The sequence below is a fragment of the Anabrus simplex genome, chromosome 1 (genome assembly GCF_040414725.1).
Source record: "Anabrus simplex isolate iqAnaSimp1 chromosome 1, ASM4041472v1, whole genome shotgun sequence".
NCBI lineage: Eukaryota > Metazoa > Arthropoda > Insecta > Orthoptera > Tettigoniidae > Anabrus > Anabrus simplex.
The window spans coordinates 852,986,509-853,010,484 of NC_090265.1; the positions used below are offsets into that span (position 1 = coordinate 852,986,509).

The following is a 23,976-nucleotide window of genomic DNA, read 5'->3' on the forward strand; positions in this document are numbered from 1 at the left end:
AAAACTACGGCATGTTTGACCTACATAAGAAATTTTGCAGTTTTGGCATTGTTATTTATAGACACCTGACAGGAAATTTGTTATTTTGATTGATGGTGCATGTATTGCAAAAACTGGAGAAGTTATTGTCTATCATTTTAAAGGCTATTCATTGGTTATATGTTTAAAAACATTAGTACAGTAATTTGATATATATTTGGATTATTGAACGTAAATGAGGAACAAGTTTTATGGTCTATTGTGTTGCGAGCTGTTTGTGCTTACCTTACGTAATAAAATTCTCCCCTTCGAATTGGTGCTCTTTTCTCCGTCTGCTGTTACGAACTGTCGGCTTCCCGGCTGCTTGTACTACTGCTGTCACTGCTCGCCTGCATGGCGCATCCACTCTGACGTCACGCCTATAGTATGTTCTCGATCTACCCCGCTCGCATATATATATGGCCTTGTGTCGTTCATTCGGCAGGTCAGTTGTGGTATAACCTTGTTAAAGACAATGGGAGCTGGAACTCTGCACACGGCTGGACCGTGTCCATTTTACTTGTGAACTTCGTGCTGGACTTCTGTCAAGGGTGAGCAGACACCTTTTCTTTCTATCATTTAACGTGCCCTACCTTGCTATACTTGGGCTTCGCCGTAGTAATGAAAATTGAACTTTGGTCCCTTCAGGACACATCTGGGTATTCGTGCAGCGCAAATGTTCTGCCTTTTGGACATTTATATTCCTAAAATGTGGTGTAAATGGTGTACTGGATAGCTGATCTAAAATTCTAGTCCATAAACATTCCTACCTTCTGAGATGAACTTTTGCATTGCGTCTGTCAGTGCTGGGGACTTGGCGGCTTGATCCTTATCCTATCCCATTCCTCCGTTTCTTATTTCCTTGTTCTATCCTTTATCTTCTACCTATCTTTATTTCTTTTCTTATCCCATCTATCTGTTCATTTTGCATAAAAATGGTGCTTGCTCAAAAGATGTGGTCTGCTAATTTAATTTGTATGTTCATCGGTTAGCTTCAATTTTATTATCGCTTCTGCACATGCGTGTGTGTTTTAATCCCTTCTGGGATCATTTGTTAGAATTCCTACTTTTTTTTCTAATCTACCAAAAGGATCACTCCCTGGACTGGAGATTGGTTTATTTCAATTCTGAATCTCTTGAATTGTTTGGCATGAGGTTACATTACAATGTCCTATTGTAAACGTTGTACCAATTTGTGAGCTTATCTAGCAAGTGCATGACACTACCAACTTTGTATTCTACTGGCACGAGCCTGAAGCTTTATATGATGTACCTCCCTTCTAGCGTATTGTGTAATTTAATGCAAAGAAACTGTTTTCAGAATCTATGGGTTCCCCCCCCTTCTTTTTCTCTTTCCCCTAATTGAAGTGTTGGAACATATGTTCAAAGATTGTAGTGATTGGTGCTTAGGAATTCGATTATGACGATGTAATCAAATTTTGTATCACCAACGTGTCTTAAAATCAAACTTAACGCTTTTATTACGCCATATGCTGGTTCATACTATTTGTTCTGATGTAAAGATAATTTGTTACCCCTTTGAGATTGGTATAATATATTTGTTATTTTCAAACTTGTTTTCCAAAATTCTCTTTCACGAGTTCCTTTCCCCCATTACTTCTGTTTCCATGTGTACCTACCACGGCAGTTCTCTTTGGTAGCGGCCCTTTAACTTGTTTATGCACATGTATGGAGCTTTAAATTGCACTGTTTACGGTAATGTTGACACGATGTATTGAACTGTTATATTCTCATGTTGCACGCTTCTCGGCACTCTGCGCGCTTGTGTACTGTCAGTTCTGAGTACTTTGATATCTTGTTGTCTAGTATCCCGATCAAGGGCACTCTCTTAAAAGCAAATCTCAATTACAACGCAATTTCTACCAAGTTGATAGTAAGCAAAGACACTATCAAGTACAAAGAGTAATACAATTGTTTCTCTGGCTAAGGTGGAAAGCTGGCATCTTTTGGTTGTATTGATTATTTTATTGAAAAATCGAGAACTGTACCCTTTAAACTTGCCTATTGATCGTATGATGTTCAATTTGTCATGAAGGCCTTTTTTAGACAAGGGGATAGTGAGAGCTCTATTAACCATACTGCAGTATGTTGGTTTCTTGTGAGATTGAGGATAGATGGAATCTCTGTGAATAGTGGTAGCCGTTTAAGTGTGTTTTCTGAAAATATAATACCACAGTGGTTAATAGAGCTCCCTATCCCCTTATCTAAAATGATCTTTGTGAATAATTAATCATCATATGATCAGTAGCAAAGCAGGGCTCTGGCAGGGCTGTATCGCCATTGCCTCCACTTCCCCAATCGGTCCAGTTTTCACTGACCAGCACCATGATACTTTAATGAATAATAATCCAATGACACTAGCTGGATAGAAATCTACTTGCACTACAACATTAATTTATTACACTACAATAGCATATATGCACACTCGTTAACAGCTAATGCAATCCCGGCTACTATGGCACTGCACTGTTTCATAAATCACAATCATAAGTGATAATGATGATGTTCATGAAGGCAAATAAACAGCGCACTCCTGAATTTCTCTCTCCTTGCTCAAATTTCAAAGCATGAAAATGTATTTAACAATTTGACCATCTTACAAATAGCGCTGTCATGTTATGGTTACATTTGGAATCTTTATTGTAGCTTCTTTATAGAACTGAATTGTTTAAATAGTCAGTATAATGGAATTCATTGTTTTGTAAAACATTCTGGAATTAATCTCTAACAACAGTTAATGTAAAACGTGGGGGGGAATATCCTAGGTACATTGTTCAGTGGTTGACAATGTTGTTGAAGGCTCCGCCATTCAGCACTTACACCCGCCTGCACCTCTTCTTCCCCTGACAAGTCCATATTGTCCTTCCAGGCTCCTCCCACACCCTGCACACTTGCTAAGTCTAGGGACATACCGAGGGCTGTCCTGCCACAGTCCAAGGGCCTCAAGACTAAAGAAAAAACATCGTGCTTGCTGGATAGCAGCCTCATTCTGAAAGCCTTTGCCATTTCTTTGAAAATAGGAAAGAAAAATGTTTACAGCCGAAGTAATAAAGATCGTTCGTTCTTAATCTGTTTACTCTCCAGGATCGATTTTCCCTCAGACTCTGCGAAGGATGCCATCTCTACCATCTCAAGGGCAGTGTCCTGGAGCTTCAGACTCTGGGTCGGGGGATACAACTGGGGAGGATGACCAGTACCTCACCCAGGCGGCCTAACCTGCTATGCTGAACAGGGGCCTTGGGGGGGATGGGAAGTTTGGAAGGGATAGACAAGGAAGTGGCTGTGGCCTTAAGTTAGGTACCATCCTGGCATTTGCCTGGATGAGAAGTGGGAAACCAGGGAAAACCACTTCCAAGATGGCTGAGGAGGGAATTGAACCCTCCTCTACTCATTTGACCTCCCGAGGCTGAGTGGACCCAGTTCCAGCCCTCGTACCACTTTTCAAATTTCGTGGCAGAGCTTGGAATTGAACCCGGGCCTCTGGGGGTGGCAGCTAATCACACTAACCACTACACCACAGAGGCGGACAGTAATAAAGATAATATTGTATAACTGAATAGCACACCACATAAGTTTGACTTCCCTACATTGTCCATCTCTTTATGTAATCAATAATTGCAGAGTGAAATAACGTTAAATGGTTTTGAAAAGACGGTGGGGCGGCACCCAAAAGTCCTTCATGCACGAACCGCTGCTGTAGCCACATTTAATGCGTATAGTCCTCAATTCATTTATATTAACAAGATTAATGAGCAATCCAATATTCTTTTTGATATAATCATTTGTATTCATAAGAAACGAAAAAAGGAAAAAAAAAGTCAAACCCTTCAACTTGCATTCCCTCACCCCTCTGCCCCACCTCATGCACTCCTTCCCCACTCCCTGCCATCTTAAGCCATGCCACTGCTCTCTTTCAATGATCAGCTTTAGTGTTGATCTTTTCGTGTTCACACACTAACATAGAAGCAGCAGAAGGGGGGGGGGGGGGGGGTTGAGTCTCATACAATCATATATTTTTCATTGTTTCCATTCTAATTTTCCCAATTCTCTCAACCTTTCACTTTTCTTTTTCCAGACATTCACTCTATACGGAATTGACAGATCACTCCGCCTTGATCGGAAGGCCACTTACTCATTATTCAGATTGTGAATGCCGCCATTGAACATAACAGTAAATTGTTAGTAGTATGACTCAGCTACTAAACATAATTGCGAATCAACATCCACCTCTTATAAGTCAAACACTTAATATCAACACCAATGCAAGGCTTATAATCATATTAAAATACACTTTGTTTAATCTACATACTGTAATACTGGAAGAAGCTTTGTGTTATTTTAATGTTCTTTTTTTCAATTGTGATTGTGTTTTCATTGTAATGTAGGGCTACTGTTTTACTTTATTCCTAACAAGGATAAGTTATCCCATTTAATTCCAGATGTATATGTAAACACCTGCAACTCAACTATGACTCTCATATTATTATATAAACAAGACTGACATATGCCAATTTCATTGTATTATTGTAGACTTATTGCATGTAACTGTTTTTTTTTTTTTTTCCATCTTGTGGTTAAGGCTGAAGATGAACCAAATAACAGGGTCAAAACTAGTCCCAAAATTTATTAAAGATAGTTAGACTTTATTTAACTGGTATTGAATAGGCGGACCTTCCTTCCCCCTCTTTGTTAGTCAGTACTAATGAAGCATTTTTCAGATCATTTATAATAATATGAAGCGATATTTGCCCTAAAATTAGACATGTTTTATAAAGCTTTATCAACTACATTTTCTGGATTCTAAGCCCGTGCTTTTTTCGAATTATTAGTACTGGAACACAGTCTGTAAGAACATTAATATGTATTCTTTTAGGAATAGCTGTTTATTTCTTAAATTATCTCCCAGTGAATTGGAAAAAGGCATAGAAGGAGAAGAAACCTAACATTCATAGTGCCATGTCCATAATATATTATATTCTCTGAATCCACCACCCTACTTCACTGTCAATTATGGTGATTGAAAATAATTTTATACCAGTTCAATTTCTATTAGCTTGTAAAAAGAAATGTCAGGTCCCTCTTGTTAGTGATCTTTACCTCTAAAAGCTGAACAAGAGTTCACCATTGTGAATACTTTTCCACTCCACACATAAGGCCTAACTTTCTCTTCTTTAATATAGTCTGCCAATTTAACTAATGTATAAGCTTTTGCTTATTCACTGAAGATATACTGTATATGGCAATATCTAAAGCTATAACAAGAGCCTCCATGGCTCAGGCGGCAGCACGCCGACTCTCACCGCTGGGGTCCGTGGTTCAAATCCCAATCCCAGTCAATCCATGTGAGATTTGTGCTGGACAAAGCAGAGGAGGGACAGGTTTTTCTCCAGGTACTGCGGTTTTCCCTGTCATATTCCATTCCAGCAACACTCTCCAACTCTTCGTTTCATCTGTCATTCATTAATCATTGCCCCAGAGGAGTGCAACAGGCTTCAGCAAACGGCACAGTTCCTATCTTCGCTGCTAGATAGAGGCTTCATTCATTCCATTCCCGACCTGGTCGAATGACTGGAAACAGCCTGTGGATTTTCATTTGCATAAAGCTATAACAGATCTACAAACCAACACAATTCAAAACAAAAACCTGCAAAGAACTGTAAGCATTACCATGTGCAAATCATGCATTCAAAGCTGAAGTGCCCACATGGCGATGCACGAAGGGTTCAATATTCTGCACAGCATCAGCACATTCTGCGAGTCTAGATAAGTATTATTTAAGTCTTTGGGTAGTACCTATATAATCATATTCAGGTACTGTATTTTATATAATTATTTTCTTTCTTTTAAAAGAACTGTGGAAGTTTACAAAAAGCTGATGGTTTGCATATGAAGCTTTGGGTTTCCTGAGCGAAAGAAATAAACTAAGGCAAATGCTAAACACAGCGAGTACATTTTTTTTCCAGCTTATTTTGTCGTGGCAGAGCTCCATTTTTGTGTGTGCAATAATCAGTTATTTCATCTGTAATTTTGTTTATGTAAGCAGAAGATCTTACAGCAATCGAGCTTTTCAATGTCTTTAGATGACCTTCACGACTATGTTTACGTGGAGTCACATTTTGACTTTTGTACACTTTCTCATTTTGACTGGAGTGAATTTACCAATATATTTTGTACATTACCAATTCAAATCTAATAAATAATGTAAAAACATAAATAAATGAAGCTAAGTTCATTTATCTTGCCTTGACATATTTTGCTAGTTCCTCAACAAGTATGGCACAGACCTCCGGAATTATTTGCCCAATGGATTGCTTTGAATTTCTAAACAGGTACCAAGGCTAGCGTATGAATCTCCTGTGGCAAGGAAACTTAGGCTTACTGCTAACCTGAAATTTTAAGTTCACACATAATTCAGAAATCGACCAAATCCTTGAATAAAAAAGTGAGAAAAAATAAAAAAAGAGAGGACTATAGATAGGTAATATGAAAGGAGAATAGTGAGATATAAGTGATATGAGGTGAGGATGAAACGGAAGTGCAAAAACAAGTAGAAGTATGGCATCAAGATACAAAAAAATTTGGGATGAAGGTAAGCACAGAGAAAAGTAAAACAATAGTGATGACAAGGGGAAGGAAGGAAGGAAGGAAGGAAGGAAGGAAGGAAGAGAAAGGATAAAACTGAATGGTTAAAATTCTGGAAGTTGTTAAAGGTTTCAAGTACTTGGGAAGTGTGATCACAGAAGATGGAAAGATTACCGAGAAAACTGGAAAAAGAATACAACAAGCAAACAGCTTCTACCAGAGTGTAAGGGGTATTTTGTGGAATCAACATTCCTGAAGAAATGTAAGAAAGTATTATATTCAACCTATTATGAACCCCTAACCTATGCAGCTGGATCGTGGACTACAACAAAACGAGAGGAGTAAAATACAGGCAGCGGAGATGAAATTCCTAAGAGGTATCGAGGGCAAGACCAGAAAGGATAGAATTAGAAATCAAGAGATAAGGAAAAGGACAGGAATCTTGAAATTTCAAAACAGGATAGAAACAACGAAGTTAAAGTGGTATGGACATATAATGAGAATGGGAGAAGAGAGAGTGCAAAAGAAAAGCTTTTTCAGAGAAGTTAACAGGAAAGAGACCACGAGGAAGACTCTGAAAGAGGTGGACAGATTCAGTGTGGGAGTACATAGAGAAGAGGGGAGGAAAACCAGAAGAAGTACTTAAAAAAGGAGAAGAGTGGTGGAGAGACAGGCAGCGATGGAGGTCCTTGATTCACAATCTGACCCAGGAAGCTGGAAACAGGAAATGAAGATGATTAAAGGAACTATTTTCTGTACAAAATTGAACATGGTTCAAAAATATATGAGCTACAAAAAATAATTAAAAATTACAAACCTGTCTTGAGCTGAAATCAGGGAGCGAAGATACGTTTTCTGTCTTGCTCAGAAAAATTATCAAGTCAGTAAAATGTTTATACTGACCACTAACACTCTGGAACTTCCTGTCCAACATTAATTCAGTTCCAATCGGTTATTTTTACAGCTCAGTGCTCCAACACCACTGTTTCTTTTCCTTGTTTAAATATGCTATTATCATCGCTGCACCACTTACTTACCATCACAGCCAGCAGAGTTTCTTGTTCTGAAGGCATCTTTGCATGGAAACAACATACTAACTGATACTCTCGCGAGCAATGGCTCAAGGAGTGTTTCACGAGTGGTTCAGCTTGCAAGTCTGTACCCTCCTTAATGCCAGCTGAGCACGATGTGTAGACGAAAACTGGGCAGTGGGAGACGAGACAGACCCCTCGCTTTCCCCTCACCACATGCATGGTTAATTCTTGTTCAGGGCGCTTACTAAGTATTATTTGGACTACCCAGTCTAAGGGTGAAATCATTTAGCTTTCTCTATTACAATGAAGTCTTGGTCCAAACTAGTTCCCTCATCTTTGATCGAACCCAAGCCCCCGAGGACGGCAGCTAATAGCGCTAACCGTTATACTATGGAGGCAGACAGTTTAGTACTGATGGAGTAGCATTTACCCTTCAATATTAATTTTTATTACAAAAGACATCTTTTAGTGCAGTCCCAAAAAATACAAAGTATTGGAGATATAGATTGTAATGAACGTAGGTTTTCGTGGCTCATAGTATTAACATAAATAAATAAGTGATAACTGGATTAAAGCCACTATGTTTATTTAATGAAACTGAGCTTTCAGCCAAATTGCATTGGAATTCATCAGGGCAAGATAATTTCTGCTTTTGACAGTGAGCAAAGAAATTCAAAGAAACGTGGAAGTTATGGCCGTACTATTCACGGCCTACCCCACTAATAGGTCTCAAGGATCATCGTGCTGTAATTCACCGCCCTCTGTCGACGGTTTCATGAGTGCGTCCCGCTGTTCCAGGGTGGTGTTATGCATGTATTTCTACAGTACAGGTCTCCATGTATTAGATAACTTGAAGCCGTCTTCCCTGTTGATGTTATTTGGGCGCAGCTCTATCTCTATGGCTTCTCTTACCAGTTGAGCATAGAAGTCTTTTACAGGCGCAATGGCCTTCGCCTGGTAAAAGAGGATTTAATGGTCTGTACTGTAGAAATGTTCTGCTATGGCAGACTGGCTTATGGCATTCTTTGTGGAGGATGAAAGAGAGACATTCTTTACCAACCTAATGTGTTCTTTCACCCTGGTACTGACAAGCTTTCTCGTCATGCCAATATATGAGCAACCACAACCACATCTTGAAACACCGGGCGTGTATGAAGTTCCATGTGGTTGTGGAACAGGCCATGAAATCCTCTTTGACCAGGTGAAGGTCATCGCACCTGTAAAAGACTTCTATGCTCGATTGGTAAGAGAAGCCATAGAGATAGAACTGCGCCCAAACAACATCAACAGGGAAGGCGGCTTCAAGTTATCTAATACATGGCTTTATGGAGATCTGTACTGCAGAAATACATGCATAACACCACCATGGAACAGCGGGACGCGCTTACAAAACCGTCGACAGAGGGCGGTGAATTATAGCACGACGATCCTTGAGACCTATTAGTGAGGTAGGCCGTTGATAGTACGGCCATAACTTCCTCGTTTCTTCAAATTTCTTTGCTCACTGTCGGAAGTAGAATTTAACTTGCCCTGATGAAGGCCAGTGAAATTTGGCTGAAAGCTCGGCTTCATTAAATAAACATAGTGGCTTTAATCCAGTTATCATTTATTTATTTATGTTAGATATAGATTGTATCAAATTTCTGAAATGTTATCGTTGTAATTTAAATTAACATGCACTGATAAATGAATCCCTGAGGAATTATTTAAATTTTTAGATATTGCCAACGTGTGCTCTTCCAAATAATGATTTAGTGGTTGCTATATGAACACCGTGGCAGGTTTGAATGCCAAAGTGGGTAATGATAATCAAGGCCTAGAGAACATCATGGGTAGGCATGGCATTGGGAATGAATGGCAATGGCAAATGAATCTTCAAACCAACCATGGAGCAGCTATGGACTAAGTGATAGGTGGAATCATCTTACCTCACAAGAAGTGCCACAAAACAAGATTGATTGATGATATTCCATTGGAATTGTCCTGGATGACGTTCTAAACATCTAGACATGAAGAAAGTACCATATGTTTGATACCTCAACTTTTGGACAATTCTCGTGGCTTGTGTTCTTACGCCCAGAAGCTGCTTACAGTTTATACAGGCCTATTTTTAGAGCCTCAGTCCTTGCACTGGAAGCAGTTTTCCTTCCATGCACCAGATAGCGTAAGTTATCACACAAACTCAGGCTACAAAACAACACATCAACATCAAGTATTGGTTTTACATTACAAATCGTCTCTGAAGACATAATGTAAGAAGCTTTTGACTTGGCAGAAGAACACAGAGGTTTCTGAGTGGTGTATGGTGGTTAAATAATTAAAACATCAAAATGAGAATAATCTGCTGAGTATGATGGTTGTCAAATGAATATTCATGGTGTGAGCAGAAGAAAAAGTATAAGCTGAAGGTTTTTGTGGTATTCTCACAACATTTAAATGATTATTAGTTTTAACTATGCTTCTGAAACTTTGAAGGATATTTGCTAGAGACCTAGAGACTGACTTCTGGCTAATAAAGGCTGTGATATTTTTAATGACGTGATCATCCAAGGTGTTACATCATTTATTCTTAAAGAACATAGATAACCTAAACATCAGTTATGGTGAAGAAAATTAAAATCACATCTGAAGAAAAATGTTGTCATGCTCATGTTGGAGGTACAACTAGATACCCTAAATATCTATAATAACAGCATACTGAACTGGAAAAACTAAATGAATGCCAGTATCCTTCATCACCTTAGGGATAGAAAGAGAATGTTGTTGAGAAACTTACATAGGTAGACTAATTCCGTCAGCAAGATAAGATATCCACACATCAAACAGTGGTAGTCAAGCAGTAGGCATACAATAACAGATCAGAGCATTCCACATATTTTTTTGGATCTGACGGTTCCTGATGCTAGGCAGCTGTGAGCTTGCTTCGAAAAATAGTGGGTTCGAATCCCACTGTCAGCAGTCCTGAAGATGATTTTCCATGGTTTCCCATTTTCACACTAGGCAAATGTTGGGGCTGTACCTCAATTAAGGCCACGGTTGCTTACTTCCAACTCCTAATCCTTTCCTATCCCATTGTCACCTTAAGACCTATCTGTGCTGGTGCAATGTAAAGCAGTTTTTACGAAAAAGAAAAAAAATCACAATTTATGAAATAACGGAATGAAAATCTCATTTAGAAAAGACAATGTACAAGTTTTAAAATGTATAAAAATATGTATTGATGTACAAAAAAGTCTACTCCAAGGGAAATTATATATAAATTGATATAAGTACATCATTTCTGTATAAAACAGTGCGTACTTCCATAGACATTGTGAACCTACAACTTATTTTCTTTATATACTATATGCTTAGCAACATTTAGACCTACTACGGATTTTAATTACATATGTATTACCTCAAATGGTTTTGCTTGGCCCAGTAGTACTAAACAATTTCTCAGTCACAGATCAACATGAATATTCAACTACAGGTTATTAAAGCAGAAAGAAATGCTAACCCATTTAATGCTCTACTATTTATTATTATAAGAGGATAAACTATCTTTATCTCTATCATGAGTTGGTTAATCTGCTGCACTGCAGACTATTGTTGGAAGGGCAAAGTCACAGAAAGCCACGTCTTTGTAGTGCTTGTTGAGAGTTTTTCTCAGGAGAACAGAGTGTTCTGTGTCTCCTGTCTCGCACACTACTGTCACCTGAAACAGATATCAATTGTCACTTACAAACAGTAGTATATAGTCATGGGTGCAAAGGCTGAGAGTCGATCAGCCTGCATCTTCATTAGGCATTTTCACAGCACATGTAAAGGACATACAATACACTGGTAGAAAATTATTCCAACACTGTGACTGCAGATATCACTTTATGCACAGTTCATCCTAGAGGCAATATACAGGATGTATCAAAACTATACCGAAAAAAAAAAAAAAAAATCAGGGATATTCTTCATGTTACGTTAAGAATAATGGTGCAATTAGATTGGCAGAGAAAATTTTTCTTTTCGAGAAAATTAGGTTATTTTGTTACTTCTGGGCGCACGACTCAAATTGACTAACTCGCCGTATTTGCTGTGTCAGAGCCCAAGCCGGTGCCGTGCTTCAGGAAAGAGAAGGGGAGGGAGGGGAAGTGGGATGTATGATGGAGACAGAGATAATGCACAAATTCCTCGATCGACTTGCACGGGATTTCCCTTGTTTCTCACAGGCAATATCCACAGTTCATTTATTAAACAGCACACACAGTACAAGAACACCCTGTAATTGAGATGCACATGTCAGTCAAGGAATGCAACAGATCGTTTTTCCTCTCGTCTGTTGGTCGCAGTAACGTTCTTTATTATTTAACATGCTTGAAGATGCAATGCTGCTGCCCCACGATTGTGCATTCCTTCACTCACAACATTGTAAATGAAATTAAATACTGAACGAAGGAAACCATATGCCCAATGATTTTTTTTTTGCAAGTTGCTTTACGTCGCACCGACACAGATAGGTCTTATGGTGTCGATTGGACAGGAAAGGTCTAGGAGTGGAAGGAAGCGTCTGTGGCCTTAATTAAGGTACAGCCCCAGCATTTGCTTGGTGTGAAAATGGGAAACCACGGAAAACCATCTTCAGGGCTGCCGACTGTGGGATTTGAACCCACTATCTCCCAAATACTGGATACTGGCCGCACTTAAGCGTCTGCAGCTATCCAGCTCGGTCCCAATGGTTTTAATTACTGTAGATGTTTAATATGCACCCCGTCCTAATTCGATGCACAGTTCACAACAGTGTAGTAGTGTCTCGAATGACCTGGAAAGCTGCCTGTATTCTTGGTACAAATTTATCTTCTCTTTCTACTGGGTTCGCATAGTAGTCAGTTTGTGCAGAACAAACTGTACACTGCATACTGGGGATGGGAAGTGACTATGCGAAACAAATGAGAAACTTGTGCATTCGCACCAAGCATTGCCTCTGTCTCTCGCTCCCTAATTCCTACTTCCCATCCCTCCTCTGACGTACAGCAATAGGCACTTGAGACATAACAAATACGGCAAGTTCATCATTTTGAATCACATGCCTGGAAGTAATGAAGTAACCTCATTTTCTCAAAAAGAAAACTTTTTCCCGCCAATCTGATTGCACCAACGTTCTTAACATAACACAAAGAACATCCCTGATTTTTTGTCGGTATAGTTCTGATAACCTTGTAGATTGATGACATTATATGATAAACATTACAGTCCAAACCAAGCAATAGATGCCAAGTACTCAAGGAGCTTAGCACCACATCAATATACAGTGTACCCACCGTGGAGAGCCACACAGGCTTATATTCTCGCATGTAGATGATCATACAGGTGACTAATTTCATGCTGCCATATAGTGTTCCAAGCCTCTTGCAGATGTTGTCGCAATGTGCAAGATTAGTAGCTAGCCGTACAGGCTGGATTAGATATGATTCAATCATGCCCAAACATTTCAGTGTGAGGGAGGTCTGCGGGATCGTGCTGGGTAGGGCAGTTGTCAAACATCACAAAGAATACATCATGTAGTAGGAGGATGATGTGGATGAGCATTATCATGTTGAGAGTACATCATCACCTTCTTGTTGCAGGAATGTCAGCAGAACAAGTTGAACAATGTTCTGGATGTAGCAGGCACTGCTTATACGACCCTCCACAAACGCCAAAGATGAACAGGAATTGTAACTTATTGCATCTGACACCATGACGCCACAACTTGGACCTGTATATCGGGGGAAAATCTACTATAGAAGATGATGCTCACCAGGTCATCGTCGCACACGTAAACAGCCATCACTTGCAATTAAGGCAGAATCTGCTCTCATTGTATCGCTAAACACAACAGGGTGTCATTCCATTCTCTAGACAACCCTTGCCTGACACTACAGGAGATGTGCACAACAGTATTGTGACAGGTGAGGAAGCCGGGTAAAAGGTACACGTGTTCATAGTCCTGCTGCAAGTAGACAATTCCCAATGGTATGTGTGCTACCCCTAGTACCAGAATTATTTGTACCTCTGCTATGCATGTGTTACGGTCTGCCGGCGGTATGTTAACAATACTCCAGTCTTAACGAACGCCTGTACTATGCAGATGATAAATGTGCTGGAAACTAGCAACATGTGATTGTCACATTTAAACATCTTTAAATATCAATGATATTGGTGGGGACCAATCCCACTGTCTTGGAAATGACTGACTATGCAAACGAGATCAGCCCAAACAAATTAATCACATAGCTTGTGATCTGGGTTATAAAGTACCGTATAATCCCGAATACCACCTGCCACTAAATAAGACCCGCACCCTAAATTTGAGACGGAAAAAAATAAAAATCAAATAACTTGCATACCTATCTAATTTTCTTCAAATATACGACAATTATAAATTCAAATAGACAACAATTAATAAAATCATCACAAAAATCATAAATAAAATTGGTCCAATACTCAGATCATTCACAATTCACCAACGTCATCTGAAGTTCCACCATAGGAACTTTCGTCGCTGGCATCTTTCCACAAATAGTCCTCCTCACTAACGTCCACTGAATTTGAAATTCCACATTTCTTAAAGCTTTTGGACACTCGATCATTGGGAATGCGTGCCCATGCAGTCTTGATCCAGCTGCATATTAGTCCCACTTCAAGCCTCTTCACTCGTCCGGTTGGTGTTAACGCGTGATCACCATCAGACATCCGTTCAGTGTACAACTGTTTCATTGCAGTTTTGAAAGGCTGGTTCACGCACACATCCAACGGCTGTAGAATAGAAGTGAGTCCTCCGGCAATTATTGCAAGATCGGTTTTTCCTTTCCTCATCATATCTTTTACGGCGTTGGTTGTATGTCCTCGGTAACTGTCCAACACAAGCATGTTTCGTTTTTGTAACAAAGCTCCCGGGTGACATTGCCAAACGCACTTCACCCAGTCCTCAACTAATGCACTGTCCATCCAGCCAGACTCATGTGTTCTAACAATAACACCGGACAGCAAGTTTCCTTTCGGAAATGTTTTACTTTTCAGAACCACATATGGAGGGAGTTTGGTTCCATCCACTAATATGCACAACATTACCGTGCATCGTTGCTTTTTGTTACCACCTGTTCTGATGGTTACACTTTTAGAACCCTTCGTATCCACTGTATTTTCCAACGGCATTTCAAAATAGACAAGTGTCTGGTTAGCATTCCAAATTTGTGACAGCAAATAAGAATTTTGCTTCCTCAAATTAATAATGTGATGCCGAAAGGCCATTAATAATTCTTCGTATGCCCCAAGGAGACATTGTGAAATAGACATCATTAGGAGCCCAAAGAGATCCTTTTCTGCTGCCCTGTCGAGAAATAGCAAGCCTCCATTTCTCCCGTAAAGTCGGATCTTTAGGAAAAAGATGAAAATTTATATTTGTGTATATTTCTTCGCTGTGTCAGATGTGCAGTTAGGCATGCAACAATAAACCATCTTAACCTACAGAATTGAAAGAGAAGGTAATTGGCCCCAGGGGCTCTGAAATTTGGAGCGTGGGTTGGCAATCAAAGGACCCTTAGCTGAGTCCTGGCATTTCTTCCACTTACTTGTGCCAGGCTCCTCACTTTCATCTATTCTATCCGACCTCCCTTGGTCAACTCTAGTTCTTTGCCGACCCTGACGCTATTAGGTTTCTGAGGGCTAGACAGTCTTTCATTTTCATGCCCTTCGTGGCCCTTGTCTTCCTTTGGCTGATACTTTCATTTTTCGAAGTGGCAGGTCCCTTCCAGTTTTTCCCTCTGATTAGTGTTATAATTAGGATGGTTGCCTAGTTGTACTTCCTCTTAAAACAATAATCACCACCACCACCTTGACGGTAATTTGGAAGCACGTAACTTAACAAATGTTAAATGCATCTCAGCAACCATCCGTAGATTGCAAATCGTGAGACCAAATAAATTAAAAAATGATAAAACTCTTCATATTTCATGTTAGATAAGGCCTTACTTATAAAATGAAGTTTAATATGTTATTTCTTCTCATAAAACATGTTGCAGTAACACACGTAATCATAGAATTCATGCCAAACAACAGAATATAAACGCGAACCTAGCGGTGAAAAGAGAAAAACTATTACCCTGCTTTTAATACAAGAAATTGGCTTTCTGTCCAGGCCTTCTAGTATCTAGTAGGCTTTGACCCAGCATGCCAGCAACACTTGTCAAACAAATGACGATCGAGCATCCGCAGCAGTAGCTTACATATTTACCACATATCTACCCATATTCTTTGATTTACTGTATTTCATCACCTTACATTTTGCGCTTACATGCCACTGTATCCGTATTGAGAAAAAATCGATCTTGTTTTCTAGAACGCAACTAAAACACAATAGGACCTGAATGCCTGTTTACATGTGGTATATATATATTTTTTTTTTTTTTCTTTACGTTGCACCGACACAGATATGTCTTATGGCAACGATGGGATAGGAAAGACCTAGGAATTGGAAATGGCCTTAATTAAGGTACAGCCCCGGCATTTGCCTGGTGTGTAAATGGGAAACCATGGAGAACCATCTTCAGGGCTGCCGACAGTGGGGCTCGAACCCACTATCTCCTGATTACTGGATACTGTGGTATATTTAGTACGGTAACTGTATTCAAATCTATTTCAATACTCCATGTAAATGTAGTATTTATTTACAAGAATGAACGGCTTGAATATGACCTGCACCAAAGATTTAGAACCAATATTTTGGGGAAAAAAGTGCAGGTGTTGTTCGGGATTATACGGCAATCTATATATTAAAAGAAGAGTTTACCAAAAACAGTTTTGGCAAATCTGTCCATCCGTTCTATTGGACTCATCTGCTTCATTTTTGTTTTATTCTCTCCGGAATTACCTGCTGGGGAATCATGAGACATTGATAGATCTCTAAGTTCAGCCAACTTTGAGTTGTCTTAAAATCAAATCATTAAATGATCACTCTAATAAATACAGGTGAAGGCTTACCCTAACCTGCAATACATTTTGTACTTAGCAGGTTGCTAAGCAACAAACACTTTCATTAATACTGTATTCTCATATAGGGTATGCGATTTTCATCCTTAGCACTGTCATTGCATGCAGCCATGTTTGATTACTACCTGTCAAGACAGAGAGTATACACTTCCTCTGATCACAGAAGAATACTATTCCCTGCTAAATACTCTTTGACCGAGCTCGATAGTTGCAGTTGCTTAAGTGCGGCCAGTATTCAGGAGATAGTGGGTTCAAACCCCACTGTCGGTAGCCCTGAAGATGGTTTTCCGTGGTTTCCCATTTTCGCACCAGGCAAATGCTGGGGCTGTACCTTAATTAAGGGATTAAGGCCATGGCCACTTCCTTCCCACTCCTAGCCCCTTCCTGTCCCATCGTCGCTATAAGACCTATCTGTAAAGAAACTTGCAAAAAAATAAATATATATATATATATATATATATACTCTTTGATTCTCTAACCTTTCCCAGCTTCCAGATATATTCAACAGATGGCAGAGCATTCCTAATTACTTACATGCTGCTGAGAGAAAAAAAGTCTATGTACAAACAGACCCCGTCATGACATTATCTGGGAACACCTATCGAAGGATAACCTAACTACACTAGAAAGAGTGAAGGCCATGTATCTTAAAAAAGTTCTGTGCCTGGCAAACAAACACTCCTTCAAGACTAACCTATGAGCTCACAAGACAACTGTTCTATATAGAAAATTAAAAATAGCATTGCCTGCTATGACACAGTACCAAGCTTTACATTAAGAACTGCAGGATAAAAAAGTGAATAGGCCTATGTGAATAGATTTTTACCAAACAGACAGCATGATGACGTCAGAATGGATGAATTCTGACTATGAACTGCGGCATACCATAATGCGCTTCATATTAAATGTTCATAAAACCATTGAAAAGGGCAGGCAAAACAATATGACTACGACAGGTATATCAAGACGAGTTATCTGACCTATTTATAACAAATGCTGCAGAACAGCACAGCATGGGTCCTCTAGTTACTACATAAATTACATTTAATAAATCAAGTAAAAACCAACTATCATTAAGATAATTGCTCTTTGGGGTGCATTTGCTGACAAATTATGAAGTATTTCACTACTGAGATACTTGGGGAAAATCTGACAAAAAAATTCAAACTTTTTAATTCCACTTCTGTGGTAACCCTGCTTTCTTGGCTACATGGTTTCAATGATTCTCATAACAGCTCCCACCCTGTCAAGGACAACATTCTTATTCATGCGATGTCTAGTGACAGTCGCTTCTCATGTGCAGTAACTCGCTGAAAATTTTGTCTTTCACAACAACATTCTGTGCACCATATTACAAAAAAATTCACAAAAATCTCAAAAGGAAGTAACCACATTACCATGGGCTGAAATTATGGACAGAGGGTATGACATCATGGCAGTAATCCTCCACTATGTATAAACAAGCTATGTGTACATGCAAGGTAGTAAACCACATCTGAGCTACCAAACTTGTAACAAAGACTCCCCCTGCTCAATAAATATGACTCCTCATAGGAATAGCAAAACTAATGAATTCTTCTAAATTTGAGGAGTATTCAACTTCACATTGTAACCTAGGCTTACAGCAAGCTAGAGAAACGTAGGTTGAAGGTGCTGCCTCCAGTTTTATATCAAAGGAACATTGAATGAGTTTTACCACTACTTCAATTCATCCTGACCAGCAATTTACAAGACATGTTTGCTAAAATGACCAGGTTGTTAAGAACATTAGTCGCAACATCCTTGTTGGACCGAAAAGATGTTTTTCATTCCTCAGTGGAATCGAGATCTTCCTTTGAAGTACCATGTGCCCCTGTTATGCTTTCAGTTCAGAAGTACCGTACCTATGTGGTCGCCAACATTGAGGAGTTCAACTCAAAAAGTTATAAACAGATGTGCCGCAGGAAACAGCGATGTACAGACTTTCTTTCTCATCAGTAAGGGAGTACTACACATGTCTTTGTGGGTTTATCTCTTCTTTGGTTTCTAACTTGAAAATTGTAGCACACAATTGAATTTTAGTGCTAGCCATCACTAGTGTTGTCCACTGTCAAGATATATCTGTCTTTACCTGTGTGAATAATTGTTAAAATAGTTACAAGGACTTATTTACCAAGAGAGAAAAGTTATTCAAACAATGCTTCTTTAAAGCATAAACTTTGTCTCACAACTATTTTGTTAGTTTGAGTAGTTAGATAATACAGTATGAAGTGAGGTTGAGATAAATAAGAGCAATGATTTGATCAGTCCTTAAAATTCTCTATAAGGAAAATGAAAGCAATAGCAAAAACAAACTTTTCTGCAAAATATAAAACAGTCAGGCTACTTACCAAGATGTTATTCCAGACTTCATTTTTTTGTCATGTCGTCCAGTAATAATGTTATGGGAAAAGGCTAGGGACTGAGAAAGTAGTGCTGCTTTGGCCTTTTTAAAAGTTATATCCCCAACTTTTGCCTGGCATGAAAATGGTTAACCACAAATCATATTCAGGGTCACTTGCAGTGGCATTCAAATCCAACATCTCCCAATTTGCTCGTTACTCTTCAAAAAAATAATTTGCTAATTATGTCGGGAAGTACCGTTTTTCAAGTATTAATAACTAAATATATTTTGCTGTGGATTGTAATCCAGAAATCATGAGGTCTATAAGTACTAGATGCATCAAATATAAACCGGCATTTAAAATTAGCGGCTCTGGTAATGAACGGAAATGGGTGGAGCTTTGAGAGGATGTTGGTGGGGATTTCCAGAGTAGGGGTCATGATATGTCACACACCACAGAGCAACCACTTGCTTCAGTATGCTATGAGCGAACAAGAGGTACACACATCCGTTGCACAGCGCATTATCATCAAGTTTCTGGCAAAAGAAGGCACCAAATTTTCAGAAATTTTGAGAAGGCTCCATGCACAGTCTGGGGATGCAACCCTTTCAAAAAATGCCACAAACAATTTTTGACAGGACGGGAAGAAGTGGGAAACAAGCCCCACCAAAGATGACTGTAGACAACATTCGTGCTGTACATGATCTTATTGAAGAAGATCGGCGCATAAATATTTCTGAAATTGCTTCACTTGTAGGAATAAGCTTTGGAAGTGTTCAAGGCATCATCATTGATGAACTCGACCTTCGTAAATTGTCTGCCTTGTGGGTTCCTCATTTCCTCACCCAGGAACAAAAATAATTCCGCAAAGATGTTTGCCGGAGGCATCTGAATCACTACGAGGAGAAAGGATATGATTTTTTGCGTCGCATTGTGACTTCTGATGAAAGTTGGGTTCATCATTATACCCCAGAGTCAAAACAAGCAAGCATGGAGTGGCGGGTGCAGCTGGCCCAGTCAGGGCCAAAACACGCCTTTCTGCTGGAAAGGTGCTTGCCACTGGTTTTTTTTTTTTTTTTTTTTTTTTTTTTTTTTTTTTTTTTTTTTTGGGACTATGGAGTCATTTTACTTGTGGATTTCTTGCATGAACGAAGGACAGTGAATGCAGCCTAATACTGCCATCTTTTGGCCGAGACAAATGCTGCATATCACAACAAACGTCGCCGGCAACCAATCCGAGATGTTCTTCTGCACTACAATGCAAGGCCACACACAGCTATTGTAACACGGGAAAAACTGGAGGAAATGCATTGGACACCTCTGGAACATCCCTCTTAGAGTCCAAAATTGTCACCTTGTGACAACCACTTTTTGTTTGGATCACTGAAAGAAGAACTGAGAGGATAGCAATTTCATGATGCTGCAGCGGTAGAGGAGTAAGTGCACAACTGGCTGCACACGCGTTCTTCTTTTTTTTTGAGGATGGTATAAAAAGTTGCCAATTTTGTGGCAAAAATGTGTCTCAAATTTTGGAGACTATGTAGAAAATTGAGGTGCTTGTTTTGTATTTATTAGTGTATTCAATAAAATTGTAAAAAAAATCATTCCTGTTTATATTTGATTCACCTGATATTTTGTTGGATTTATTTACCCAGAACATATACAGCTCTTATTTACATTGCTACATTCAGGCATACAAATAGTTATATCACTCCAGATTTAAGATGACCAATACTTTCAATGTGTCTTATTTTTTCAGGTGATTTATTGAATAGTCTAATACCAATATCAAAGCTCTCCACCTTGCTCAATCCTTCCACCACTCCTTTCTTGATGGCTAGTGTATTATATAGGCCTAACATAATTTATTTTTAAGATTTGAGTACTAAGCTTTTCTTGACAAACAACAACTATTCAGACAGGGGAATGTCCATACTTTGAAATAGTGTCTACATTTTTGTAATCTTTGAGCTTTTTAATGACCCTTATACGTCTTCTGTGTCCTAAACACACTGTTACAGTCAGGAAAGTAAATGCAGAAGATAATTCCATACTTTAGGATGGAATAAAATTAGTGATAATGCACTGACGAGCAATTGAATAAGAGATACCTGGATTACCTGGATAGTAAGTACAGTAGTGTATAGCACCCCTTTTCACCCTGATGATGGCAGTGGCATTGCATTACATGGACTCCACGAGATATGGAAGATGTTAGGGAGCCATACTTAACCATGACCACAGCACAACCTCCCACAGTGCTCGGAGATTGGTCGGGGCAGGGTCCAGGGCATGTAGATCCCTTTTGATACCATTTCAGGTATGCTCAATAGAATTAAGGTTGGGTGACCTTCAGGACTAGGCAAGTATCTTCCTGTGGGGTGCTCATCAAACCAGTTGGCCACAATATGGAAGTGATGGGCTGGTCATTGTTTTGCTACAGGAAAAGGTTCCTGTAACATTTACTAGGGGAGGGATGTTGGCAGATATACTAGGGGTTCCATGTCATCCCACAAGAATAGTCATCATATGAGGATACCGCCACCGCCGGCTACACTGTAACCTACTGGCAAGAGGGACGCATTGTCTCAAGTATTGAGTGATGGTTAGTCCACACCAAAGTTAATATACGATGTTAACAAATCAAAGTTAATAAACAATGTTAATGAAAACATTTCTCAACATGTTAATAAACTTTTGTTAACAAACTTCTTCAACATTTTGTTCAGGCCAAAATAGCTATCTGTGAGGTTACAATGGATAGGGTCAGGAAGAAGAAATTACTTACAGCTGCAGCTTCCATTATTTTAGCGAGTACAGTTAGAGAAAGAGCAGACACAGTGTGGCAAAGAAAAATATTGGAAAGGCTTATGTCAGAATAATTCATGATGCAACAGGCTTTCAAAATTTTCTTCAGAATGCCTCTACATGATTTTCAGTTCTTTTTGACAGTAATTGGGCCTGAAATTGCAAGAAATGATACAGATTATCAGAAAGCCAGCTCTACTGATGACAGGCTATTTTTTTTATAGGTATAACATTAAGATTCTTAGCAACTGGTGACTCGGACATTTCACTTATACGTTTGTCTAGTGTATCAAAACAAGCAATTTCAGTTATTGTGCCTGAGGTGTTTGAAGCTTTATACAACAATCTCAAGGAATTGGTAAAGGTATGAAATAAAGAAAATCTTCATTTGACCTAGTTAGGATATACAAGTGATTATGGAAGGTTAGCTGGAAATGAAACTAGATTAGAACACAGCTAAAAGAATATACAAAATTAAAAAACACTGTATATTAGAACTTTGCTTGTGATTTGATAGACAATTTTTATAAGAAATAAGAAAGCATCATATTTGTACTTGTAATTTGCATGCTCTAATTGCATCCTTGTGCATGTGTGAACCGAAATGTTAACAAAAACACGAAAAGTTAATTTAAAGTTCCATTCACAAAAGTTCATCAACATGCTTGAAAAGTTAATAAACACGCTGTTTTGTTTATTAACATCCAAAAACGTTCATGAACATTGTTTGTTAACAGTGTTTATTAACAAAGTTAACAAAAACATTTTTGTGTGGATGTACCTTGACACACTCCTACTCTGCCATGTTGTGTACCATCTGGTACCTCAACTCATCTGATCAGGCAACCTTTCCATACTTTGAAAGTCCAGGACCTGTATGAGCATTTGGATATGCCAGAAGGAGAAAAATGCCGGTGCTGCGGAGTAGGTGTAGCATGCCTGCCTCTTACCTGGAGGCCCCAGGTTTGATTCCTGGTCAGGTCAGGTATTTTTACTGGGATATGAGGACTGGTTCGAGGTCCACTCAGCCTACGTGATTACAATTGAGGAGCTATCTGACAGTAGGATGGTGGCCCCGGTCTATAGAGCCAAGAATAATAGCTGTTAGGATTTATGGTAATCTGCAGGTCTTTGGGTTGAGCAGCAGTTGCTTGGTAGGCCAAGGCCCTTCGGGGCTGTTGTGCCATGCGGTTTGTTTTGGTAGAAAGAGAAAAACGTATTTATCGACTGGCTTGATCACATCATCACCTAAGTCAGGATATTGGCCATGTAACATATATCAAGGGTGAAGCGAACATCGTACTTCGGAAACCTAATGCAATACTGGAACACTGGAACAGGCACTTTTTCAAGATCTGCAATGAAGAATTCTTCCAATACACAGTGCAACACCAATCTCAGGACCTGTCCCACTTGTACCTCTTCAGAAGTTCAGGAGGTCATACAGAAAATGAAAACTGGCAAGGCCACTGGACCTGATGATATTCCAGCTGAAATGTGGAAAATGCTTGGACAACAAGGTGCTGAGCTTATTGCAACCTTGTTCAACCATTTTATTATAGAAGAAGTGCTACCATCATCCTGATCAACAAGCATTACTGTGCCAATTTGGAAGGGCAAGGGCGACGTCAGTCATTGCGCAAACCATTGGCTTATTCGCTTACTATGTCATGCCATGAAGCTCTTCAGTTGCATCACAGATCAGCACGGATTTGTGAAAGGATGTGGAACGATTGATCCCATTCATGCAGCTCGGCTGCTTGCGGAAAGACACCGGGAACAGAACAACAGGCCACTCCACATTGCCTCCCTGGACCTAGAAAAGGCTTTTGACCACATTCCTCATGAACCGATTTGGCATGCACTTAGATCATATGGTGTCCCTGAGGAGTATGTCTGCTGGATAAATTTGCTCTGTCATAGTTCTTCCAGCGCTGTCTGATGCCCTGCTGGAATTCCACCACCATTCCCCATTTGGGTTGTTGTCCATCAGGAATTGGCCCTGTCACCACTTCTGTTTGGACAACACTAAGAAGAAGATGATAATGATTTTTTTCTTTCTTAAAAGTGTCTGCATACCCCACATTAGGAACCTATGGTCTAGGTAATCCTTCATTCTCATGCCTTTTGCAGTCCTCCCCTTTATT

At 39.4% G+C, this 23,976-nt stretch overlaps 1 protein-coding gene across 1 annotated transcript in view; it reads right to left on the reverse strand.

Annotated features, from left to right (window-relative positions):
- Nucleotides 1–10,201: 10,201 nt before the first annotated feature.
- Srr (Serine racemase) overlaps nucleotides 10,202–23,976 on the reverse strand; it is a 197,047-nt gene continuing 183,272 nt past the window's right edge. Inside the window, exon 9 of the mRNA XM_067136428.2 lies at nucleotides 10,202–11,352. Coding sequence (XP_066992529.2) covers nucleotides 11,221–11,352 — 132 coding nt within the window. The 3' untranslated portion in view covers nucleotides 10,202–11,220. The remainder of the gene's footprint in view (nucleotides 11,353–23,976) is intronic.